Genomic DNA, 20,286 nt, shown 5'->3' with positions numbered 1-20,286 from the left:
TTTCGTTTTCATTTGCCTCAAGATGTTTCCTGACTTTCCTTGTGAGTTTTTCTTTGACCCATTGGTTGTTTAAGGTTCTAAAATGTAAAGACATAAAAAGTAATGATAAATCTATGGTTTGGGACATACTATGTATAAAGACATAATTTTTAACAAGTGCAACAAAAAAGTGGGACAGAAAGTTGTAGGAACAGTGAATATGAATATTACTGAAGTTGGTATCAAATCAGTTGTGGTTATTTTAGATTGAGGGTGTTAAACATTAGCCCCGTGGTAACCACAAAGGACGTAATATAATAAGAAAGAAATGAGAAGGGGCTCAAAATGGTAAAATATCAAAAAAAATCAAATAAATTGAGCATAGGCATTAATGGAAGAATTGAGGATCAAAGAATGTATGAGTTAAAACAAGCAAAATAGAAAAATGGCAGAAGTCATACGTTATCTGTAGTTATCTTAAATGTAAATGGAGTAAATTTTCCAGTCAAAAGGCAGACATTGGCAGGATGAATTAAAAAAAAAAATGACCAAACTGTATGCTGTTTACAGGAGACTCACCTTAAATTCAAAGACACGATAGATTGAAAGTGAAAGAAAGAAAAATATATGCCATGTATATAGCAACCAAATGAAAGCTGGCATAGCTGTACTGATACCAGATAAAATAGACTTTAAGTAAAAAACTGATACAAGGAACAAAGAAGGACACTATATACTGATAAAGGAGTCAATTCAGCAAGAAGCCGTAACAGTTATAAATATATATGCACTTAATGGCAGAGCCCCAAAATATATGAAGCAAATATTGACAGATCTGAAGGAAGAAATAGATGGTTCTACAGCAATAGATTTCAGTATACCACTTTCATTAATGGATAGGACTTCTAGACAGAAAATTGGTAAGGAAATACAAGACTTGAACAATACTATAAACCAACTAAACCTAACAGACAGTTGTAGAGCACTTTATCCAGCAACAGACTATACATTCTTCTCTAGTGTATATGGATCATTCTCCAGGGTAGGCACAAAACAAGTCTCAAATTAAAAAATGTTGAAATCATGCACTGTATGCATATATGTATCCAACCCAGTGGATTGAATTAGCAATCAAAAAAGAAGGGAGAACTGGATAATTCACAAATATGTGTTAATTAAACAACATACTCTTCAGCATAATGTTTTTGAGTTTTATGCGCATTGTAGCGTGTTATCTGTACTCCATTTTTACAGCTGAATGATATTTCATTGCATCTGTGTGCTTTATTTTTTACTGTTAAAGGAATCTCAAGATCCCATGAGTCCTCTTGGTGATGAGCTCTATCACTGTCTGGAAGGAGATCACAAAAAACCTTCTGAAGAATCCACAAGAAATAGTGAAGACAGTTTAAGGTAATTTTGACACTTTGGGTGAAAAAAAATTTAATAAGCAATTAATGAGATCCCATTATAATGAGCTCCATATATATAATGAAACCATTTTCTCTTCCTCAGCATTTGTAGTTTTGTTATTCTGTTGTTAATTTTTATTTTAAAAGTGTTTCTCCAAATTTGTGATTTATTGGGGACTTTTTACATCATAGTCAAGAGTTGAATATAATTTTTAGATATTTTTTGTGCTTTTAGCAAGTGGTACCTAAAAGTTCCCAGCCTTATTATTCTGCCCCTTTAAAGACCCAGTCATTCCTTTCGGGTTTGTATTTCCAAACTATTTACAAAACCAGATGTTGTATAAAGTGTGTCCTTTGCTTGGATGAGCTCCCAAGATTGTATAACATCTCCTTTTTACTAATTTCAGGATAGCCATTAATTAATAATATCTATATTTACATAGCATTTTACTGCCGTGTTTTTGCTTTTTGGTAAATATATCACATTTACTATGTCATCATAGTAACTCACTGAGGTAGGTTTTATTATCCCCATTTTTTTTTTTTAACAGATGACAAAGATGCAGCTCCAGAGACATTCACTGTCTTGTTTAAGGCCACACAACTATTAAATACTAAAGCCAGAGCTTTTACCCAGCATTTCTTCAAATTTAAATGTAGTGTTCTTTCTACTATCACAGCTAGGTCTTGATAGAGGCAAGCTGGGTCTTAATTTATCTTCAATTCTGTAGTGTAAGAATTTTATGTGTAGAAGTTGCTTTTGACAAGATTTCATAACAACACAAGAATTTGGGACCCTAGTGGAATTTATTATGTGCTTTCTTTACGTAGTGAAGTTTTTTAAGTTGCTTAGAAAACATTTTTATAGATAAGCAAATCATCGTAATGAGACACAAGTTTCCTGTATCATTTTCCTTGCTTTTTGTAAGCCAAATGAAGGGAAGTGAATCTTAATTTTGGTTAATCTTCTGCTTTACTAGATAAATAAGACCTTTTTATTAATAATTCTGTGTTTAAAAAGGTTTTCTCATTCTTGCCTTTTAACTTTTACCCTATTTTCTGAGTAGGGAAAAATTTTTGACACTCTTTATTTATTTAGATTTTCAGATTCTACTTCAAAGATCCCTCCCCAAGAAGAATTGACTACTCGGGTGTCATCTCCTGTATTTGGCGCTACCTCTAATGTGAAGAATACTTTAGGTTTAAATACAAGTATGTCACCTTCTCTTTTAGAGACTGGAAAAAAAAACTACCTGAAAACAGCCAGTTTCAGCAACACTTCTAATTCCAGATCAGAGAAAACTAGATCAAAATCTGAAGATAGCATCTTTTTCATACATCATAACGTTATGCCTGAAGCAAACATGATCATTAGCCAGTCAATTTCTAAAAAGCAGATGCTTACAAGTAAAAATATAAATGAGTCCGGAGGTATGCAGGATGGTACTGATCACATTAAAGATGCCATTGCTGATAGAAATAAACATTTGGTGCCTCTGAAACCATTGGGAGGCAGAACATCCAAAAAGAGGAAGACTGAGGACGAAAGTGAACATGAAATAAATTCCCCCCAAGCCTCTTTTGATAAAGAAAATGCTTTTCCTATTCCAATGGAGAGTCATTTTTCCATCAGTGGAGACTCTGTGATGGATAAACCTCTGGATCTGTCTGATCGGTTTTCCACTATTCAACGTCAAGAGAAAAGTCAAGTAAATGAGACTTCTAAAAACAGATCGAGACAAATGACTCTTTATGAGGCTTTGAAACCCATTCCAAAGAGTTCTTCCTCAAGTCATAAGACCTTAAATGGGAGCACATCCCCAGAAGATATGCAAGAATGCATTCTCCAGTCCTTGAGTAAATCCTCTTCAGATAATAAAACACCATTACAAATAAAAGAAGAAAATCCTGTCTTCAAAATCCCTCTACAGCCATGTGAAAGTTTGGCGACAGACAAGCTTTTTGATGACATGAAGGTTTGTGTTAAGTTCAGGGATTTGTATTAGAATGTTGTTTGCGATTTCATCTAGATGCTAATAAGTTTTACCATTTTAGGGTGCTGGTTCTCATGAGCCAATAAAAATGAAAACCAGGTCAATCCAAGGAGCATGTGAGCTTGCATCGGTTCTGCAGTTAAATCCATGTAGAATTGCTAGAACAAAGTCTCTGCAAAGCAATGAAGGTATACACACAAATATTTTTCCATTCTTTTATAATGACTTTAAATTGCGTATTGTAATATAAGGTATTATTTACATTCTTAGTATAGACTGAATTGTTTGGGGGTAAAAATTTTATTTCTCCCTGCATGTTTCTTTGTTTATGGGATGATTCTCATTAGTTTCATTATACCTGTGATTTTCCCTCTTCTTGTGCATTCAGAAAAAAATGAATTGAGATCTTTTAATACCAACTTTATAGGTGATTATGTGAAATTACTTACTTTATGTAATTATTTCTTATTTTCTTCACAAACGCTTTAAAAATTTAAATATATAATTTTAAAGAGTAAAATGTAAAACTTACATCACTCATATCTTGTTCCTCATCCCATAGATAACGTGTCATTTTTCCTTTGCATTTACATCTCTATCTATAAACATACATACATACATACATCTATATAGCTTTTTAAACTTACTTGAAAACATTTGCTCTAATATGTTATAAATGAGTCTTAAATATTTCTCAACTTCATATGCAGTATTTTTTCTTTTATTCTTCACAGTTGTTCCTTCATTTGGGGTTTATTTTACTTAAGCACATCCTTTTTTTTTTCTCTAACTTTTTTAAATTAGTTTAATTGTAGGTTTATAGAAAAATGACAAAGAAAGTACAAGGTCTCCATACACCCCCAGAAGTATATTCTTTATATGTTCTTCAAGCAAGGGTTTTTCTGTCTTTGTGGGAAAACGTCTTTTCACTCTCATTCCTGAATTATTTCAGCTTTTTGTTCTAATTTTTTTTCTTTTCATGACTGCTTTAGGAATTATAGTAGGCCTACTTAGCCTGTCACAGTCTATTTAGAGTTAATATTGTGCCACTAGTTCTTTATTAATACTCTATGTAGTTATTTTGTACTATATTTACATGCATTGAAAACTCCTCCAGACAGTATTAAAATTTTAACTTTTTAAAATGGTTTTATAATTTATACATCATAACATGCACCCATTAAAATGTACAATTCAATTGTTTTAGCATATTTACATAGTAGCACAACCATCACTACAATCTATGTTTAGAACATTATCATCACCCTGATAGAAACCTCTTAGCCATTAGCATTTACTCTCCATTCCCCCATGCATTCCACTCCCACTCCATAGCCCAAGTTAACAACTAATCTGCTTTCAATTGTTATAAATTTATCTATTTTGGACTTTTCATATGAGTGGAATCATGCAATACGTGATCTTTTGTGACTTCTTCCGCATAACATAATATTTCGATTTTCATGTTGTTCATTTTTCAGCACTTCATTTCTTTTTATTGCAGAATAAATTCCATTGTATGGATATGCCACATTTTATTTATACAATAGTTGATGGATTTTTAAATTACTTCCTTTTGGCTATTATGAATAATACTACTATGAGCATTTTGTCCAGGTTTTTGTGTGGATGTTTATTTTCATATTTCTTGGTTTATACCTTGGAGTACAGTTGCTAGGTTACATTAACTCTGTGTCTGACCTTTTAAGGCACTGCCAAACTGTTTTCCAAAGCAGCTACACCATTTTACATTTCTGCCAGCAGTGTGTGAAAACGGTGCCAAATTCTTCACATCCTCACCAGCACTTTTTTATCATCTTTTTAAAAAAAATTACAGCTATCTTAGCGTGTGTGAAGTGGTATCTCATTGTGATTTTGATTTGCATTTCCCCAATGGCATTCTCTGATCTGTATCCTTCTCCATCCCCCATGTCAAGCATCTCTCTCGTGCTTATTGGCCATTTGTGTCATATATTCTGGCAGCTGTCTATTCAGATCCTTTGCCCATATTTATTGGGATATTTGTCTTTTTATTGAATTGTAAAAATTCTTTATATATTTTAGATACGAGTCCCTTACCAGAATGATTTGCAAAAATCTTCTATTCCATAGGTCCCATAGTGTCTTGGTGAGAAATTTAGAAATCAGGTTTTAATTCTGGTATGTTTTCTCCTAAGACGTAGCTTTTGAAAATATCCAGTGGAGTATAGATCCAGGAGCAGACCTTTCTCAGTATAAAATGGATATTACTGTAATAGATACAAAGGTAAGTTTAAAAGTAAAAATTGAAGGCCTATTTTGTTCTTATTCTAGTTGGGTTCTTGGTCAGCCTCCTCTCCTGGCTTACTCTGACCTTCAGATTATTACCTCTTAAAACTTCAGTTTACCTATTTCAGAAAACTAAGAAAAAAATGCTTGTTCTTTAAACTTACGGTATTTTTTAAAAGGTAAACACTTTCTGTTAAAATTAATGTAAATGCTGTTTACATATTTTAAATTATTTTACTATTTATTAGATAATTCCTCATATGTATTTATTAGCTTTTGCAATAACATACCATCAAGAAAAGAACTCATTCTCCCAGTTGGCAATTTTTGTAAATATTATGTAATTTTTTAAAACTTAAAACTCAATAGAGGGCAGGCAATGGTGGCTCAGTGGCAGAATTCCTGCCTGCCATGCTGGAGACCCAGGTTTGATTCCCAGAGCCTGTCCATGCCAAAAAAAAAAAGAGAGAAAATGATGGCAGTCTCAGCAGTTAAGTATTATGGCCTTGCATACAAAAATTGTCCAGTGCACTGTTTTTGCAAGAAAAATTCCCTGGACCACAACTGTGATAAGCTGCACACTTTTCACATTTTGGCCATGTACAGAAGTGCACTGTACCTTTTGACAAAGAGACTGACTTTCACAGAGAAATAGGTTAGATTGTGTTTTCTTCAGAAAAATTTCAGAATGCACTACAACAGGAAAATCATTGTTGATGGAGTAAACCAAACCTTAAGCTGATCTAACTGTTAATTTTCTTTCATTTGAGGATGGGTATTCATATCAACACACAAGATATGCTGTTCCTAAACTACTTGTACCTTGGATTGGTTGAAAAACCTTTGGTCTTACTGAGCTTCCTTGGAAGTCCAGATTGGGCACACCAAGAGCAATGACTTCACAGATATCTCGATTTTCATTTCTCTGCAGTTTTGACCTTTTTTAAAATACATCACTAACTGAAAACTTTACAGATAAGCTGAATGTTTTCATTTAAATGCAACCAATCTCAGAAGCAAAGGAAATGAATACATCATGTTCTCATCTTGAATACATGTATTTCCTAAGGATGCATAATAATTGTTAGAGGTGGTAGTGTTTTATAATCTGGCCTTCCTGTTAGCTCAGAAGCACAGCCAAGAGACTCATTCTTGGCATGGAATTCTTTAATATAAACACTCACCTTACAGTGCATGTTGGGGTAAGAAATTGCTATGGTGTGTAATTGCTATTCTAGTTTGAGGGTGGCAAGGCCTGGATGCAAGTTCTTTGCATCGCAGAAATCATTTTCAGTAAGCTAGAATCAGTTCCTTTCAAGTTTAGTAATTTTATCCTACTACAATTTTAATGAAAGTGTCAGTGACTGGATTACTTAGTATGATCTTTGTTATTCAGAGTAATTTCCCTGCTTTTTCAGCATGTATGCAGTCTTAATTACAATGAAACCACAATAACTATGATCGCTTTTTTTTTACTAGAAACTCAGGTGGTTTCTAGTAAAAAAATGGTATAAAATGTTCTCTGTAGACAATCTGGTTACTATTCAATTACAGGTTTAAAGATTATTAATACAGCCCCTTTATTGGTTTTAGGGACCTAAATTTTCTACAGGGCCACTTTAATTTTTACAACTTAACAATTTCAGACCAAGAATGTCATTAATTGTATACCTTCACACTTCATTCCTTTCTTCTACACTGTATATTTATCCACAACTCTAAATTCAGAATCTCTGCTCCATCATTTCACTTATCCAGGAAGATAAAACAGGCCAATTAAAACAAAAAAAGGAATACCAGTAGGAATCTTCTTATTCATTGTTTAAGAAATGACATAGAAAAACTGATGGTATCAGTTCCTAGAATCTAAGAATGGAAAGCTGCTCATTTGGGAAGAAAATGTTTTATATTCATATTTAACCCCCACTAAGAATTCTATCTCCTTACAGCATTTCTTCAACTTTCAGCTATCTCATGTCCTCAGACTTTGGTGAACCACAAGCCTTCCTGATCCCTACTTTACTCCATGTCCTCATACATGTATTTGATTTGTTTACTACAAATTTGCAAGAGCTTTGTAAATTTTCTCAAATCGTTTTGTATTACAGCTCTATTTTTCTGAGTTTTAAATTAAATTGCTCATGAAAAGGAGCTAATTTCCAATTCTCTCAAAACCTGCCCTTCTCTCCCATTGTACTTAGTACAGTACTCTACATGAAATAAGGATTTCAATAAAAGTATAGCAGCTTATTTCTTGTCTCCAGAAGAATAGAAACGTAGTAAATTTCTCTTGCAAAAAAAATGTGTCAATGGCTAAGAGTTTTCAAACAGTCGAGAGATTATTCTGGAGGTTATTCTTGCGCATTATATAGATACCACCTTTTTAGTTAAGTTATATTGGAGAGGCTGGAGGAAAGTGCCTGAAAATGTAGAGCTGTGTTCCAGTAGCCATGTTTCTTGATTGTATAATGATACAGCTTCGGCAGTGTGACTGTGTGATTGTGAAAACCTTGTGTCTGATGCTCTTTTTATCTACCTTGTCAACAAACGAGTAGAACATATGGAATAAAAATAAATAATAGGGGGAACAAATGCTAAAATAAATTTAGTTTGAAATGCTAGTGATCAATGAAAGCGAGGGTTAAGGGGAATGGTAGGTATAATCTTTTTTTTTCTTTCCTGTGTTCGTTTTATTTCTTTTTCTATTGTCTTTTTTATTTCTTTTTCTGAATTAATGCAAATGTTCACAGAAATGATGAATATGCAACTAAGTGATGATAATGTGAATTATTGATTCACATGTTGATGTTTTATTTGGTTTGTTAATTTGTTTAATAAATAAATTTTTTAAAAAGAAATTTAGCAATGTTAAATTGTTTAATTGCTAATTTGTTCATTGTTTAATTGTAGAATCTAGGTGGTAGGGATATGGGTGTTCATTGCACAATTCTTCCATCTTTTATGTGTTTGAAATTTTTTTAATAAAACGTCAGGAAAAAAGAAAACTCGATAGGTATTTTTTGACTTTGACTTTTATTTGAATTGTGTATAGTTTGAGAAGTTTTCTTTCACTTGATAGCATATTAATAGTAAAGTTTTTAAGCAGTGCTAGAATAATATATGCCTATCAAATCAAATTTGATTTATAAAACTAGGTTTTAATTTGTTTACATTCATTATTGTGAGGCAGATTGGAGAAGAAAGAAGCAGCTCAGAGGAGTTCAGTGCTCCCTTTCCTTGGTTTCAGTCCTTTTCCTAGGCTTGAGAGGAATTGTATATTAAAGCTATATATTTATTTTACAGGCATTGAAACCTAAATTGATGTATATTCCTCAAATATAATAAGTAAATAAAAAGCCGTGGAGGGATAATTGTTAAAATTTTGAATTCTTAAATATTTATTCAGGATGGCAGTCATTCAAAATTAGGAGGAGGAGAGACAGTGGACATGGACTGTACGTTGGTTAGTGAAACTGTGCTTTTAAAAATGAAGAAGCAAGAGCAGAAAGAAAAAAGTCCAAGTAAGATTTGCTTTTTAAAAAAATTTTTTAAATGTGCAGAGAAGTTTATAGTCATACCATTGTACTGTTAAGCACAAGTGGCCTGTGATTTATTTGTAGAAGGTAAGTTTTTTCTCCTATTCCTTTAATTTTAGGTTTCTCTTAATAAAGCTCAGTTTCAGTAATTCAGAAGAAAAATCTTTAGCCCAAAATTCTTTTTATTTCAGAAATCATTCATATACTTTCCAGATGTCAGTAAACCACGGCCACTGCCTGTTTTATAAATAAAGTCTTATTGGAATATGGCCTCATTCAACAATGGCACAGAGAGTGGTTGTTACAGATACCTTCTGGTGCCACAAGCCTAAAATATTTACTATCTAGCCCTTTAAAAAAAAAATTTGCTGATTCCTGGTTTAGACTTATTTCTTTACAAAGGCATAAAAGGGAATCTCAAGAGTCTTGTGTTAAAAATGTAATTTATCAAAGCAATTTGGTAAGGGAAAAAAAAGGATTCTGTTGGGAAGTGTTAGAATAGATTTGCAAATTAGCAGTAAACTAAGAATTATAGTGTATATGCTGAGTTAGTCTACCATAGTCTGCCTTTATAAAAAAGGGGCCCTACAAAGAAAAGCCGTTCTAGCATTTAGAGTTGGTTAAAAATAAAATATACCACAGAAAGCTGCTAGTATTTCAGTTCAAAAAATATTTTTTGATCCTTCTACTCTGTATATTAGACTTACTGTGTGCTCTGGTAGATCAATCAGGGTATAGCCTCTGCCCTCAGGTATTTCACAATCACAAGTAGACCCATAAAAAATAAATCAGTCACTTAACATTGTGATTTATTAACAACGTACACATAATGCTTTGGAAGTGCCTTCCATACTGCCTGGCACATAGAAGGTAGATTTTATTTACAAATTTGACCCTCTGAATGAAAAATAAAGTATTTAATCATTCATTAGGTATTAAACTACAACTCTGTGCCTGGAACTGTTCCAGGAACTGGAGATAATTAGTAAACAGAACAAAAGTGCTTACCTTTGTGGAGCATGTATTCAAGTGGGAGACAGTAAACAAGCAATATATAAACAAGCAAATATATGTATGGTATGATAGATTATGATAAATGCTGGAGAAAGATCAAACTAGGAAAAGAGTAACAAAGTATTGAATGGGGGAAGTGGTAACTATTTTATAGAGTAACCTGGGAAGACTGTTGTCACACTTGTTCACCACCTAGATTTATTTCTATTTCTCTTTTTAAGATGGTGTATTTTAAATGTGATTATATAATGGGAAACGTAGTTAGAACTTTGAAGATGAACTTAGCACTTTTGCATATCAAATATGAAATTAAGTTCATTGTTTCTGTTGACACTAAGCTAACAAGTGCTGCTGATGAGGCAAAAAACACTTCTTTTTGCCACTTCATTAGAAAAATAAGCAGGTAAGCAAAATTCTACAGAGATTTTAATGTCAACTATTTATTTACTTTTTTCATTATTATGATATATTTTTTATTTTAATGTTTATAAGAGATTTGGTTGTGTGACAACAACAAAAATATTAGCATTCTCTTCACATGGGTAAAAGTCATTTAAAGCCATAATACAAAGCCTTTCTGAATGCTCTAACCACCCCATATGACCTGGGGATTTATTCTTGCCTCATGCACATTGGAATTATTGTGACAATTACTGTGAGTTTTTTACATAGAAAGTAAAAAGCTTGCTTGTTGTCTAAGTTGATGCTCTTACACGTAGGTGAAGAAAAAAAAATGAATGACAGCTTGGAAGATATGTTTGAAAGGACAACACATGAAGAATATGAATCCTGTTTGGCAGATAATTTCCCCCAAGAGGCAGAAGAAGGGAAGGAATTGTCAGCAGCCACAGACAGTAAGACTATTTTTTAAGAGTGACTTCTCATTTTTACAAGTTCAGAAATTAAGTCATCAAGCTAATCAAAAGAGGCTTGATGAGGTTAAAGTTTCACATTTTTTGTATGGATTATTTTTAATTTTGACATCATTTCAGGCTTATAGAATGGTTGCAGAATGGTTCATAAAGTTGACCTATATCTCTTACCCAGTTTCCCCTTAAGGTAACATACTATGTAAACATAGAACATTTATCAAAACTGAAGTTCAACTTGGTTCAGCACATTTCTTATTAATATAAGCATAAAGTTTATAAAAATTTTGTGAAACTTCTGTTAAGGAATAAATTAATCGTAGTTAGAACAGGAAAAAGCTTTACAGAAAATTCGGACCAATCTTCTGCTATGAATGTTTTACTGTCCCGCACAAAATACCTAATGCAACTGTGTTTTCCAGTCTTCTTAAGATCTGTTTCAGTAGAAGCAGTGATTGTATAATATAAGGTAGCAATAAAATAAAGAGTACTGTATCTAAATTGAAACTGTAAGTAGATAATCTGGATAGAAAGTTAGTTAAAATGCTTTATAAATAACATTTTTTTACTGTGAGTGGTCAGGTTATTTAATGCAGAGATTGTTTTGTACTGGTTTAAATGAACATACCTTCTTTGTGGCACAGTCTGTCTCAATTATGTTTTGTTTGTATTCCCATTAAGTTTTTAAAATGACAGCCCTCAGCTCAAAGTGAATGAAACCCTAACCAGAGTTACAAAATAACATCTTTTGCTTGTTCAGGCCATGGCAAAAATTTGATCAAGTAAATTTTGTAATAAAGAATTACAGCAGTTGATAGGATCAATGAGCTCTAGTTCTTTTATCAGCAATGTTCTGATAAAATTTCCTTTAATGTATCTGTAGATACATTATTAAAATCAAGAGGCAATTGAGTAATTCTTTTAAAGTTCTAAAATACTTTCAGAGATAGGATTTCCAGCTATGGTAATTCTAAGGTAAATGAGACAATCAGCATTCTCCTCATTTTGCAAATGGAAAAAAGTTGGGGGAAGGGGTGGAAAGTACTTATAGAAAACTCAGATGATTTTCCCAGGACCTAGAGTGTGAAGCCCAATAAAAATGAAAATTTGGTTATCTATCAGTATTTTCCAAACAAACTAATTATTTTCCAGTAAGTTCTACATTCACTTATTTTGTTTACAGCCCATGGTAACAAACATGATAAAGTCAAACAGAAAGCATTTGTGGAGCCATATTTTAAAGATGAAGAAAGGTGAGTTGGTCTTGGTTAAAACCAGCAATGGGTTTGGAAGAACAAAGAGCTATCTTTGTCAGAGTATCTCTAAGTTGTTAAATTGCTACTTTGGTTAAAATGTGATGTACATTATTTATTTTAATGTCATAACAAAAAAAAAGACTCAAGCATAAAGATGACAAATTTTACAAATAAGGAAGTTCTTACCACCACCACCCATTTTTTTTATAGTGGTAACAGTTATTTTCTCTGCTTTATTTGAACAAATACCTTATTTTTATTCCATTTTATTTTGAACCTTATTTGAACTTTGGAAATGTATTACATTGTATGCTATAACTTTTATGTAGTATAAGAATTTAAATGATGAGTCTTAGATTGTACTTCAGAATTATTTTATGATTTTTTTAAAATCTTTTTTAAAAACTTTAACTTATTAGAGCATTTCAGGACACAACAATACTGCAATGTTATTACCCAAGAGAAAAGCCATCATGATGTATGTGCTGATCATCACAACCAATATGGAACGATTTTTAAAAATAAACTATCATGCCCTTCAAAAAAAATTAAGCTTATTGATTTTGAACGATAATGCTTCTTTCTGCCTTTTGGAAAAGGATTGCAAGTTTTTTTATTTTCGGTCATGTACTGTTCATTCTTGAAATGCAATAAGATATACATATATTCAGAACAAATTTTAAAGCTTTTTTCCTTTAAAAGTCACTCAAGCAATTTTTCTTTATTTTTTTTTCTTCTTGTTGAGAAATTTAGAAATACAACAGGCCAAGATAAACAAACTTTCATTGATACTGTAAGACTCAAATAGATGAGAGTTGTCATTTTGTTGTTAATTACTTAATTCTTTCCCTTTACCAACTTTCCAGAGAAATGGTGCCCTAGCATCTAAATCTAACTAAGCAGGTTTTTGTTTTTGTTTTTGTTTTTTGAAGCATCATTATAAAGTCATGGGTTTAAATAACATTTGATGTGTTTGTTGTTGTTATTCTTATTAATGTTAAATTTGTTCTATGTTTGCGCAATGGCAACCTCTTTGAATTGACACTACTATAGTAGTCTTTCATTGCTTCCTTGACTCGTGGTATGGTAAGATGTTCTAGACTCTCTTGTATACTTCAGCTTTGGCCTGAAATCTGCTTTTCTCCAGGACCCCTAGTTTCTTTCAGTGAGTAATAGTGTTTGACCATAGTTGTCTGGACTTTAGGATTGCTCATTGCTATAATTAATTATTAATAACTACAATTAGTTATTATCTCTAAACCTTGTATGTGGACAGAGTTACGAATAAGGGTTTTATTTCATTTTGCTTTTTACAATAAATGCTTGTTCATACAAGTTCATACTGCACTTGGTCCAATTCAAATTTAGAACTATGGGATTTTTGCTTAACCTCCTCTGTCTTACATCTGAATCTCCTTTCCTGCCTGCTAAAAATTCCATTCTCAATGCCACCAACATAATTCCTCATTTTACTTTATTCTACAATATAAGCACAGAGTAGTCTCAGAATAGTACATACTGCTGTGTATTGTGTGTGATTAATGAAAATGGTTTAAGACTTTGTGTGTCCTTTTTGTCCTTCAGTTATGTTCTATTAAAAGTGTACAATCAAATCTTGTTTTAAAGTAATTTGAGATATTTTATTTTCTGTGTACTTACGCCACTAACTCAGTATCTGGTTTTCATTTTTCTTGATTTCTTAGGAATTTTTTCTCTTTTTATCTTTTTGTAAAATTATGGTACCAGAGTCTACAAAACAAGGTATATTCACATAAGTCTAGTTTCTAGCCTTGTCTCCTTTATCCTATTAGTTCCCTATCTTTATAGGTAACAATTTGTTAAAAATCTATAGTTTTCCCCCTTGGAAAAATGGTAGAATGCTATCTGTCTTTATCTATCTGTCTGTCTCTCTGTCTTATCTAATTACACACACACACACACACACACTTTTTCTACTTTACTATATCTCCTGGAAATTACTCATCACAATAGGTATGTATGATATGCCTCATTTCTTTCCTTAACTGCACAGTACTTCATTGTGCGACTATACCATCGTTTATTCCCTGTCAGTGAATATTTGGATTATTTACAGAGCTATGCTAGCACAGATAGTACTGCAATTAATAGCCTTGTTCGTTCTCTTTTCATATTTTTCCTGTTCACTTTTGGGCTAGACTTCTGGGAGTAGAATTACAGAGTAACAACTATCGTTTAAATGTTTCTTCAAGTTCACTAACTTTTTTTTAATATGAGCAGTTTTATTTGTTCTGAAACTATTAGATAGCTGGATACGGGAGGTGGATAAAGATGGTAAAAGTCTCAGAATTTGCATGGTTCCTTTCTTCACTGAGAATATTAGCAAATTTTGAAGAAATGAGTTGTGCTGTATCAGGGACAAGAAGCTTGGTAATCTCTGAAATGAGGCTTTGAGGTTTGTAACACATGACAGTATACTAGTAGATTCCCTGTTGCATTAGAGTGCACTGCAGAAACTGAATAGATAGTATTCCAAGGAAAGGATATGGCCAAATTGGATTCTACATAAGCTCAGGATTCCATAAAGTATTTGAAAGAAAATATGTAATGCCAATACTTTTTTATCTGTCTTGTCTTGTTTTTCCTTTTTTAATTCACAGATTGCTCCAGAATTGAGGGTTCTGAGGCTTAAACACAAAAATGATCTATAACCACAAACTTTGAAATAGAGCAATTAAAGCTTACTTTTGAAGGAAAGTACTTGCCAGGGATAGCTTACCCAAAGTGTGAATCAGAATACCTCTAAGATAGATGTATTACCAAGTTATTTTAAAATCACTTTTTGTGAGTCAGATTGTTTAAACTCACTGGAGATTATTCTACTGTAAATAAATATATATGCAGTCACCCAGTCTCTGTTTACATATCTTTATGATTTTGAATTTTTCTACATTGAGCTTTTTAAAGCAGGGTACAAGTATATGAATAGCAAAATTTTATGCCACTTAATTCCTATTTTTCTCCAAAGTACTCCATAGCATATTAATTTATAGCACATGACTCCATACCTCAGTGGTTTTGATCTTTCCTGTTTCCAGTTCACAGTAGGATCTGACATATTTAAGGACAAGTACAAATGATACTAATATTTTGAAGAACTCAGAATGGGTGGAGACAGATAAAGGTGATTTGTTTTTTTGAAGAGAAAATGGCATATAAACAGATAAATCTTTTCTATGGGGAGAAGTAGGTTGGCTCTAAAATCTTGGTTAGTACTAGAAAACTGAACCAATAGAGAGAGACATTATTCTCCGTCTTGGTTATGTTATAGAATAGAACATAGGAAATTCCTGAGTTTAATAATACAGTATTCCTTTCTTAATGTTACTGTATTTTACCCCTTAACCTAAAATTTTCAACCAGAGGCAGAAATAAGAAATGATAGTTAACTTTTTCCGTTGTAGAGAAATAAACTAAAAAAAGTACCTGACATATAGTAGGGACTCAATAAATATTTGATGAAAAATAGATGAAGAAATATTTGGTTTTTTAATAATAAGTGTTTCAAACAAATGAATGAATGTATTAGGATATTTTTCCTCTAGGCTCCCACCTTTGTTAATTTAAATCCTAAGCCAAAGTTCTTGTTAGTACAAAATTGCTTTAATTTTTAATTCAATTCATTTTTCCTCCAGAGAGACTAGCCTACAAAATTTTCCCCATATTGAGGTGGTTCGAAAAAAAGAAGAGAGAAGAAAATTGCTTGGACATACATGTAAGGAATGTGAAATTGTAAGTACTAGTGTAAGTACTCCCCAATTGTGTTTTTTCAGGTGTGACTTTATTCATCATAAATGTGACTTTATTGATCATAAATGATATGATTTTTAAAATCATAGTTATAAATCATATTTGTGTCTAGAAACCTATCTTAAACCAGGAATAATAGGACTTGTGAGATATAAATAGATAAAAATGAAAGACGTAAATTTCTGTTAGGTTTTCATTAAGTGAATCTAGAGCCTTAACCCCTAGTTCTTATTACCAGGGTAAGACATTTGTGTCATTTTTCTTCTCTGTATTTACCTGTATTTATTTGATTTTCCCCTTGTGTTATATTATGGCAAAGGCGCTTGCATACATGTATTTGGAAAAATCTTTGATATTTCTCTAGGAAATTTTAACATTTATTACTTACAGCAGCACTCTTGGGAAATCAGTTATATTTATAATTTTTTTTTCTAAACTTGTTCCACAATAAGCTCTATTTTCCCCAAGACATTTTCCTTCCTACACAGTATGTGATGAATAGGTTCTAGTTCATCCTTAGAAACAACTGTATTTTTTTTTCATACAGTGGCTACCTTAGACATTTGAAGTAGATAGTACTAATTGTCCTATTAGTAAATAGTCCCCGGCAGGTTCTGTATTTCCTTGGAACATGCTATTTTTATTTCATTAACCCTGTCCATTAGCTGTCTGATACCTCCCTCCATCAGTTTATTTCCCCTTTTAAGTTTCCTACTTAACAGCTATGAGCTAGAAAATTTGATAAGCAAATACATTAAAATTATCTGTGAAAATATGAATAGATTGCAAAGCAGTTAAGTGTTTGGTTAGAAATGAGCTCTCATACAGTAATAGTGGTAGTATAAATTAGGATAACTATCTTGGAAAAAGTTATTTGGCAATACAAGCAAAAACTCCTATATCATGAGTTTTCATAACAAATTGAGTAGATCATTATTTCTTAACTAAGGACCATGGTCAACACTAAGAAGAGCTCCAGTTTTTGGACATAACCATCATTTTTTACAACCTGAAACTAATAATACCAGTGGAAAAACCTCTGGTTCTAGAAACAGTACTACTTTGCTTTTATTCTCCCAGGAATTCTGTCCCATGCTATCTGTTCACCAATCTCTGAAAAACATTGTTTCATATATTTTATATGTTATTGTTTTTGTTTAAGATAGGGGGCTAAATCTGGTCCCTGTTATTCCATCATGACCAGAAACAAAAGTACTAGTTCCATGTATTTAAATGCCATCTATATGCTTATAGTTGCTAAATTTATCCTGTTGCTTATTCCACATTTCCCCTTGGATATATAATAGTCATTTCAGATTTCACCTGTCTAAAATCAAGCATGATGATTTCTGCTTCCAGCTCCCAGACCTCACCTCTGAGTCTCCTATATGTCAGCAGTGGCAACTCTGTTCTTCTAGTTGTTTAAACCAAAGATCTTCTAGTTATTGACTATTCTTTTTTCTTTTACACCCTATAACTGATCTCTCAGCAAATCCCATTGATTGTACCTTCAAAACATCCCATTTCCAGCCACTTATCATTTCCACCTTTAACCCCTGGACCAAGAGGCACCATTGTAGCCTGCCTGGACTATTGAAATAACTTTTAACTGCTCTCCTTATCTTTTCAGTCTTGTCTTTTCACAGTGTACTCTCAAACCAGCAGTGAATGATCATTGTTTTTAATGATCTTTTTAAAACAAAAGTTAAATCATGTCACTCTTCAACCCAAAACCTTTCATGTCTTCCCATTTCACTTAAGAAATAAATCCTGGAGTCCAAGAAGATGGCGGAATAGGATAGATCGCATTCACCCCTGCTCCAGGGAACAGCAAGAGAAGGGATGAGAGGGCAACTGAGACGGCGATTCTAGGGTGTAAGTGACCTGGGAGGGTCATCTGCACGACATAGAGAGGCCCTGGTTGCAAGACCTGAGGAACTGAGAAGCAGAGAAATGGAGACCATCTGGCTGTTGCAGACAACCTAACGCGAAAGTCTGGAGCCCTCAGGAGTGTGCGGACTGGGAGACAAGGACTAGGAAGTAAGCGAAGCCGTGTTCCATGAACATGCTACCCTCATCAGTGCAGCCCCATGATCTGCGACTCACCCCACACCCCATGCACCTGGACCCCATCATCTGCCCCCCACTGTGCTCCAAGCACCTCTCCCTGTCAACCCCCCACATGTGTACCCGACCCACACTCCCACCTCAAGTGTGCACACACCTGTCCCAGCCCAGCCCATCTCCCCTGCGCAAGCACACTCTCACCCCACCCCTTTTGAGCCCTGCCTCCCCCTCCCTGCCTCCTGCAGATGGTCACCAGTGGATAAAGGCTGTGGGTGCTTACCCCTGAGCTCTGTGCATCTGTACATCAATTTACAGCACTCCCAGATATGTACATGCACATAGCCCCCAGTCACACACCCCCAGCTCTGAGCAAGTACTGACCTGTGCAGGCAGACCACATCCACCACCAGCAGGCACAACGACAATCTGCTGTCTTGAGCTCTGTGTTTGTCCTATGTTGTGCCCATGCCCTAGACCAGCATGCACCACAGCCCTGCCCCCCAGACCCATGCACCTGCATAGCCACATCCTCCCTGCCACTGGGCACCTAAACTCTCAGGCAGCAGTATAACATCCCCAACCTGCGCCTATACCTGCGCTGCAACACATCACCACACTGTTGTGCCCAGCCCATACCCCGCGTCCTGCTCCACATCCATCCCACAAATACAAAGCTTTAGACTACTGAAGGAAATCAACTTCCAAAGTAAACCAATCAAGATATTTACGTGTCAGTAAGACAGCAGATGATTACTAAGCATATCATGATGCAAACAGATATAGCCCAGCCTAATGACCAAATTAAAACACCAGAGAAGACACAGATGTTGGAACAATTAATCAAAGATGTTCATATAACTCTACTAAATAAAATAAGTGGGGGGGGGGAGAGTGGTTAATGGTGGCTCAGTGGCAGAATTCTTGCCTGCCATGTCAGAGACCAGGGTTCAATTCCCAGTGCCTGCCCGTACAAAAAAAATTAAAAATAAATGAGATGGTTACTGACATAAAGGAGATCAAGAAGACACTAGAAGAGCATGAAAAGGAATTTGAAAGAATAGAAAAATAGCAGATATCACAGAGGATAAAGATGCTGTTGACCAAATAAAAAACTTACCAGATACACACACATAGCAGATTTGAAGAGGCAGAAGAAAGAATAAGTGAACTAGAAGACAGGTCAGCTGATTTTGAACACACAAAACAGCAAATAGCAAAAAAGATGGAAATTTTAAATTATATCTCAAGGAAATGATGGACAAAACAAAGCACACAGGGCAGGCCACGGTGGCTCAGCAAGCAGAGTTCTCGCCTGCCATGCTGGGGACCCAGGTTCGATTCCTGGTGCCTGCCCATGCAAAAAAAGAAAATGTGAAAAACAAAGCACACAAATATAAGAATCATCGGTGTCCCAGAAAGAGAAGAGAAGAGTAAAGTACTAGGAAGATTAGTTGAGGATATAATGGAGGAAAACTTCCCAACCCTTATAAAGGACATAAATATGCAAGTCAAAGAATCTAAATGAACTCCAAATAGAGTAAATCCAAATAGGCCTTCCCCAGGACACATCAGTCTGTTAAATGTTGTAGAGAAGCAGAAAATCCTGAAAGCAACAAGAGAAAAACAATCTACCACATACGAGGGTAACCACATAAGACTAAGTTCAGACTAGTCAGCTGGCACTATGGAAGCGAGAAGGTAGTGGTATGATATATTTAAGATCCTGAAAGAGAAAGACTTCCAGCTAAGAATTCTGTACCCAGCCAGATTGTCCTTCAGAACTGAGGGAGAGATGAAATTTTTCACAGACAAACAAATCCTGAAAGAATCTGTCAATGAGAGACTGGCCCTACAAGAAATACTAAAGGGAGTTCTGCCAGTTGAAAAAAAAAAATACAGAAGAGGGCAGTCTGGAGGAGGGCACAGAATTGAAGAGTACCAATAAGGGTAACTTAAAGGATAAAAAGAGAAAGAGGGAAAAGAATATTTAAATCTGAGAAAAGATAAGATGGTGGACTCAAGAACCACCTTTTCAGTAATAACTTTGAATGTTAACAGACTAAACCTATCAATTAAAAGAATCAGATTGGCAGAATAGATGA

The 20,286-nt window shown here is 34.0% G+C and overlaps 1 protein-coding gene across 6 annotated transcripts in view; it reads left to right on the top strand.

Moving 5' to 3' along the window:
* RBBP8 (RB binding protein 8, endonuclease) overlaps positions 1 to 20,286 on the top strand; it is a 119,327-nt gene that overhangs the window by 88,167 nt on the left and 10,874 nt on the right. For all 6 annotated transcript variants that reach the window (XM_077135804.1, XM_077135806.1, XM_077135805.1 and 3 more), the window contains 8 exons: positions 1,283 to 1,392; positions 2,491 to 3,367; positions 3,447 to 3,573; positions 5,563 to 5,651; positions 9,060 to 9,174; positions 10,923 to 11,057; positions 12,256 to 12,325; positions 16,003 to 16,099. In XM_077135804.1, the coding sequence (XP_076991919.1) occupies positions 1,283 to 1,392; positions 2,491 to 3,367; positions 3,447 to 3,573; positions 5,563 to 5,651; positions 9,060 to 9,174; positions 10,923 to 11,057; positions 12,256 to 12,325; positions 16,003 to 16,099 (1,620 nt within the window). The remainder of the gene's footprint in view (positions 1 to 1,282; positions 1,393 to 2,490; positions 3,368 to 3,446; positions 3,574 to 5,562; positions 5,652 to 9,059; positions 9,175 to 10,922; positions 11,058 to 12,255; positions 12,326 to 16,002; positions 16,100 to 20,286) is intronic.

Source organism: Tamandua tetradactyla, chromosome 18 (assembly GCF_023851605.1).
Source record: "Tamandua tetradactyla isolate mTamTet1 chromosome 18, mTamTet1.pri, whole genome shotgun sequence".
Lineage (NCBI taxonomy): Eukaryota > Metazoa > Chordata > Mammalia > Pilosa > Myrmecophagidae > Tamandua > Tamandua tetradactyla.
The sequence above is the reverse complement of the archived record's forward strand: the minus strand, read 5'-3'. Positions and strand labels throughout refer to the sequence as shown.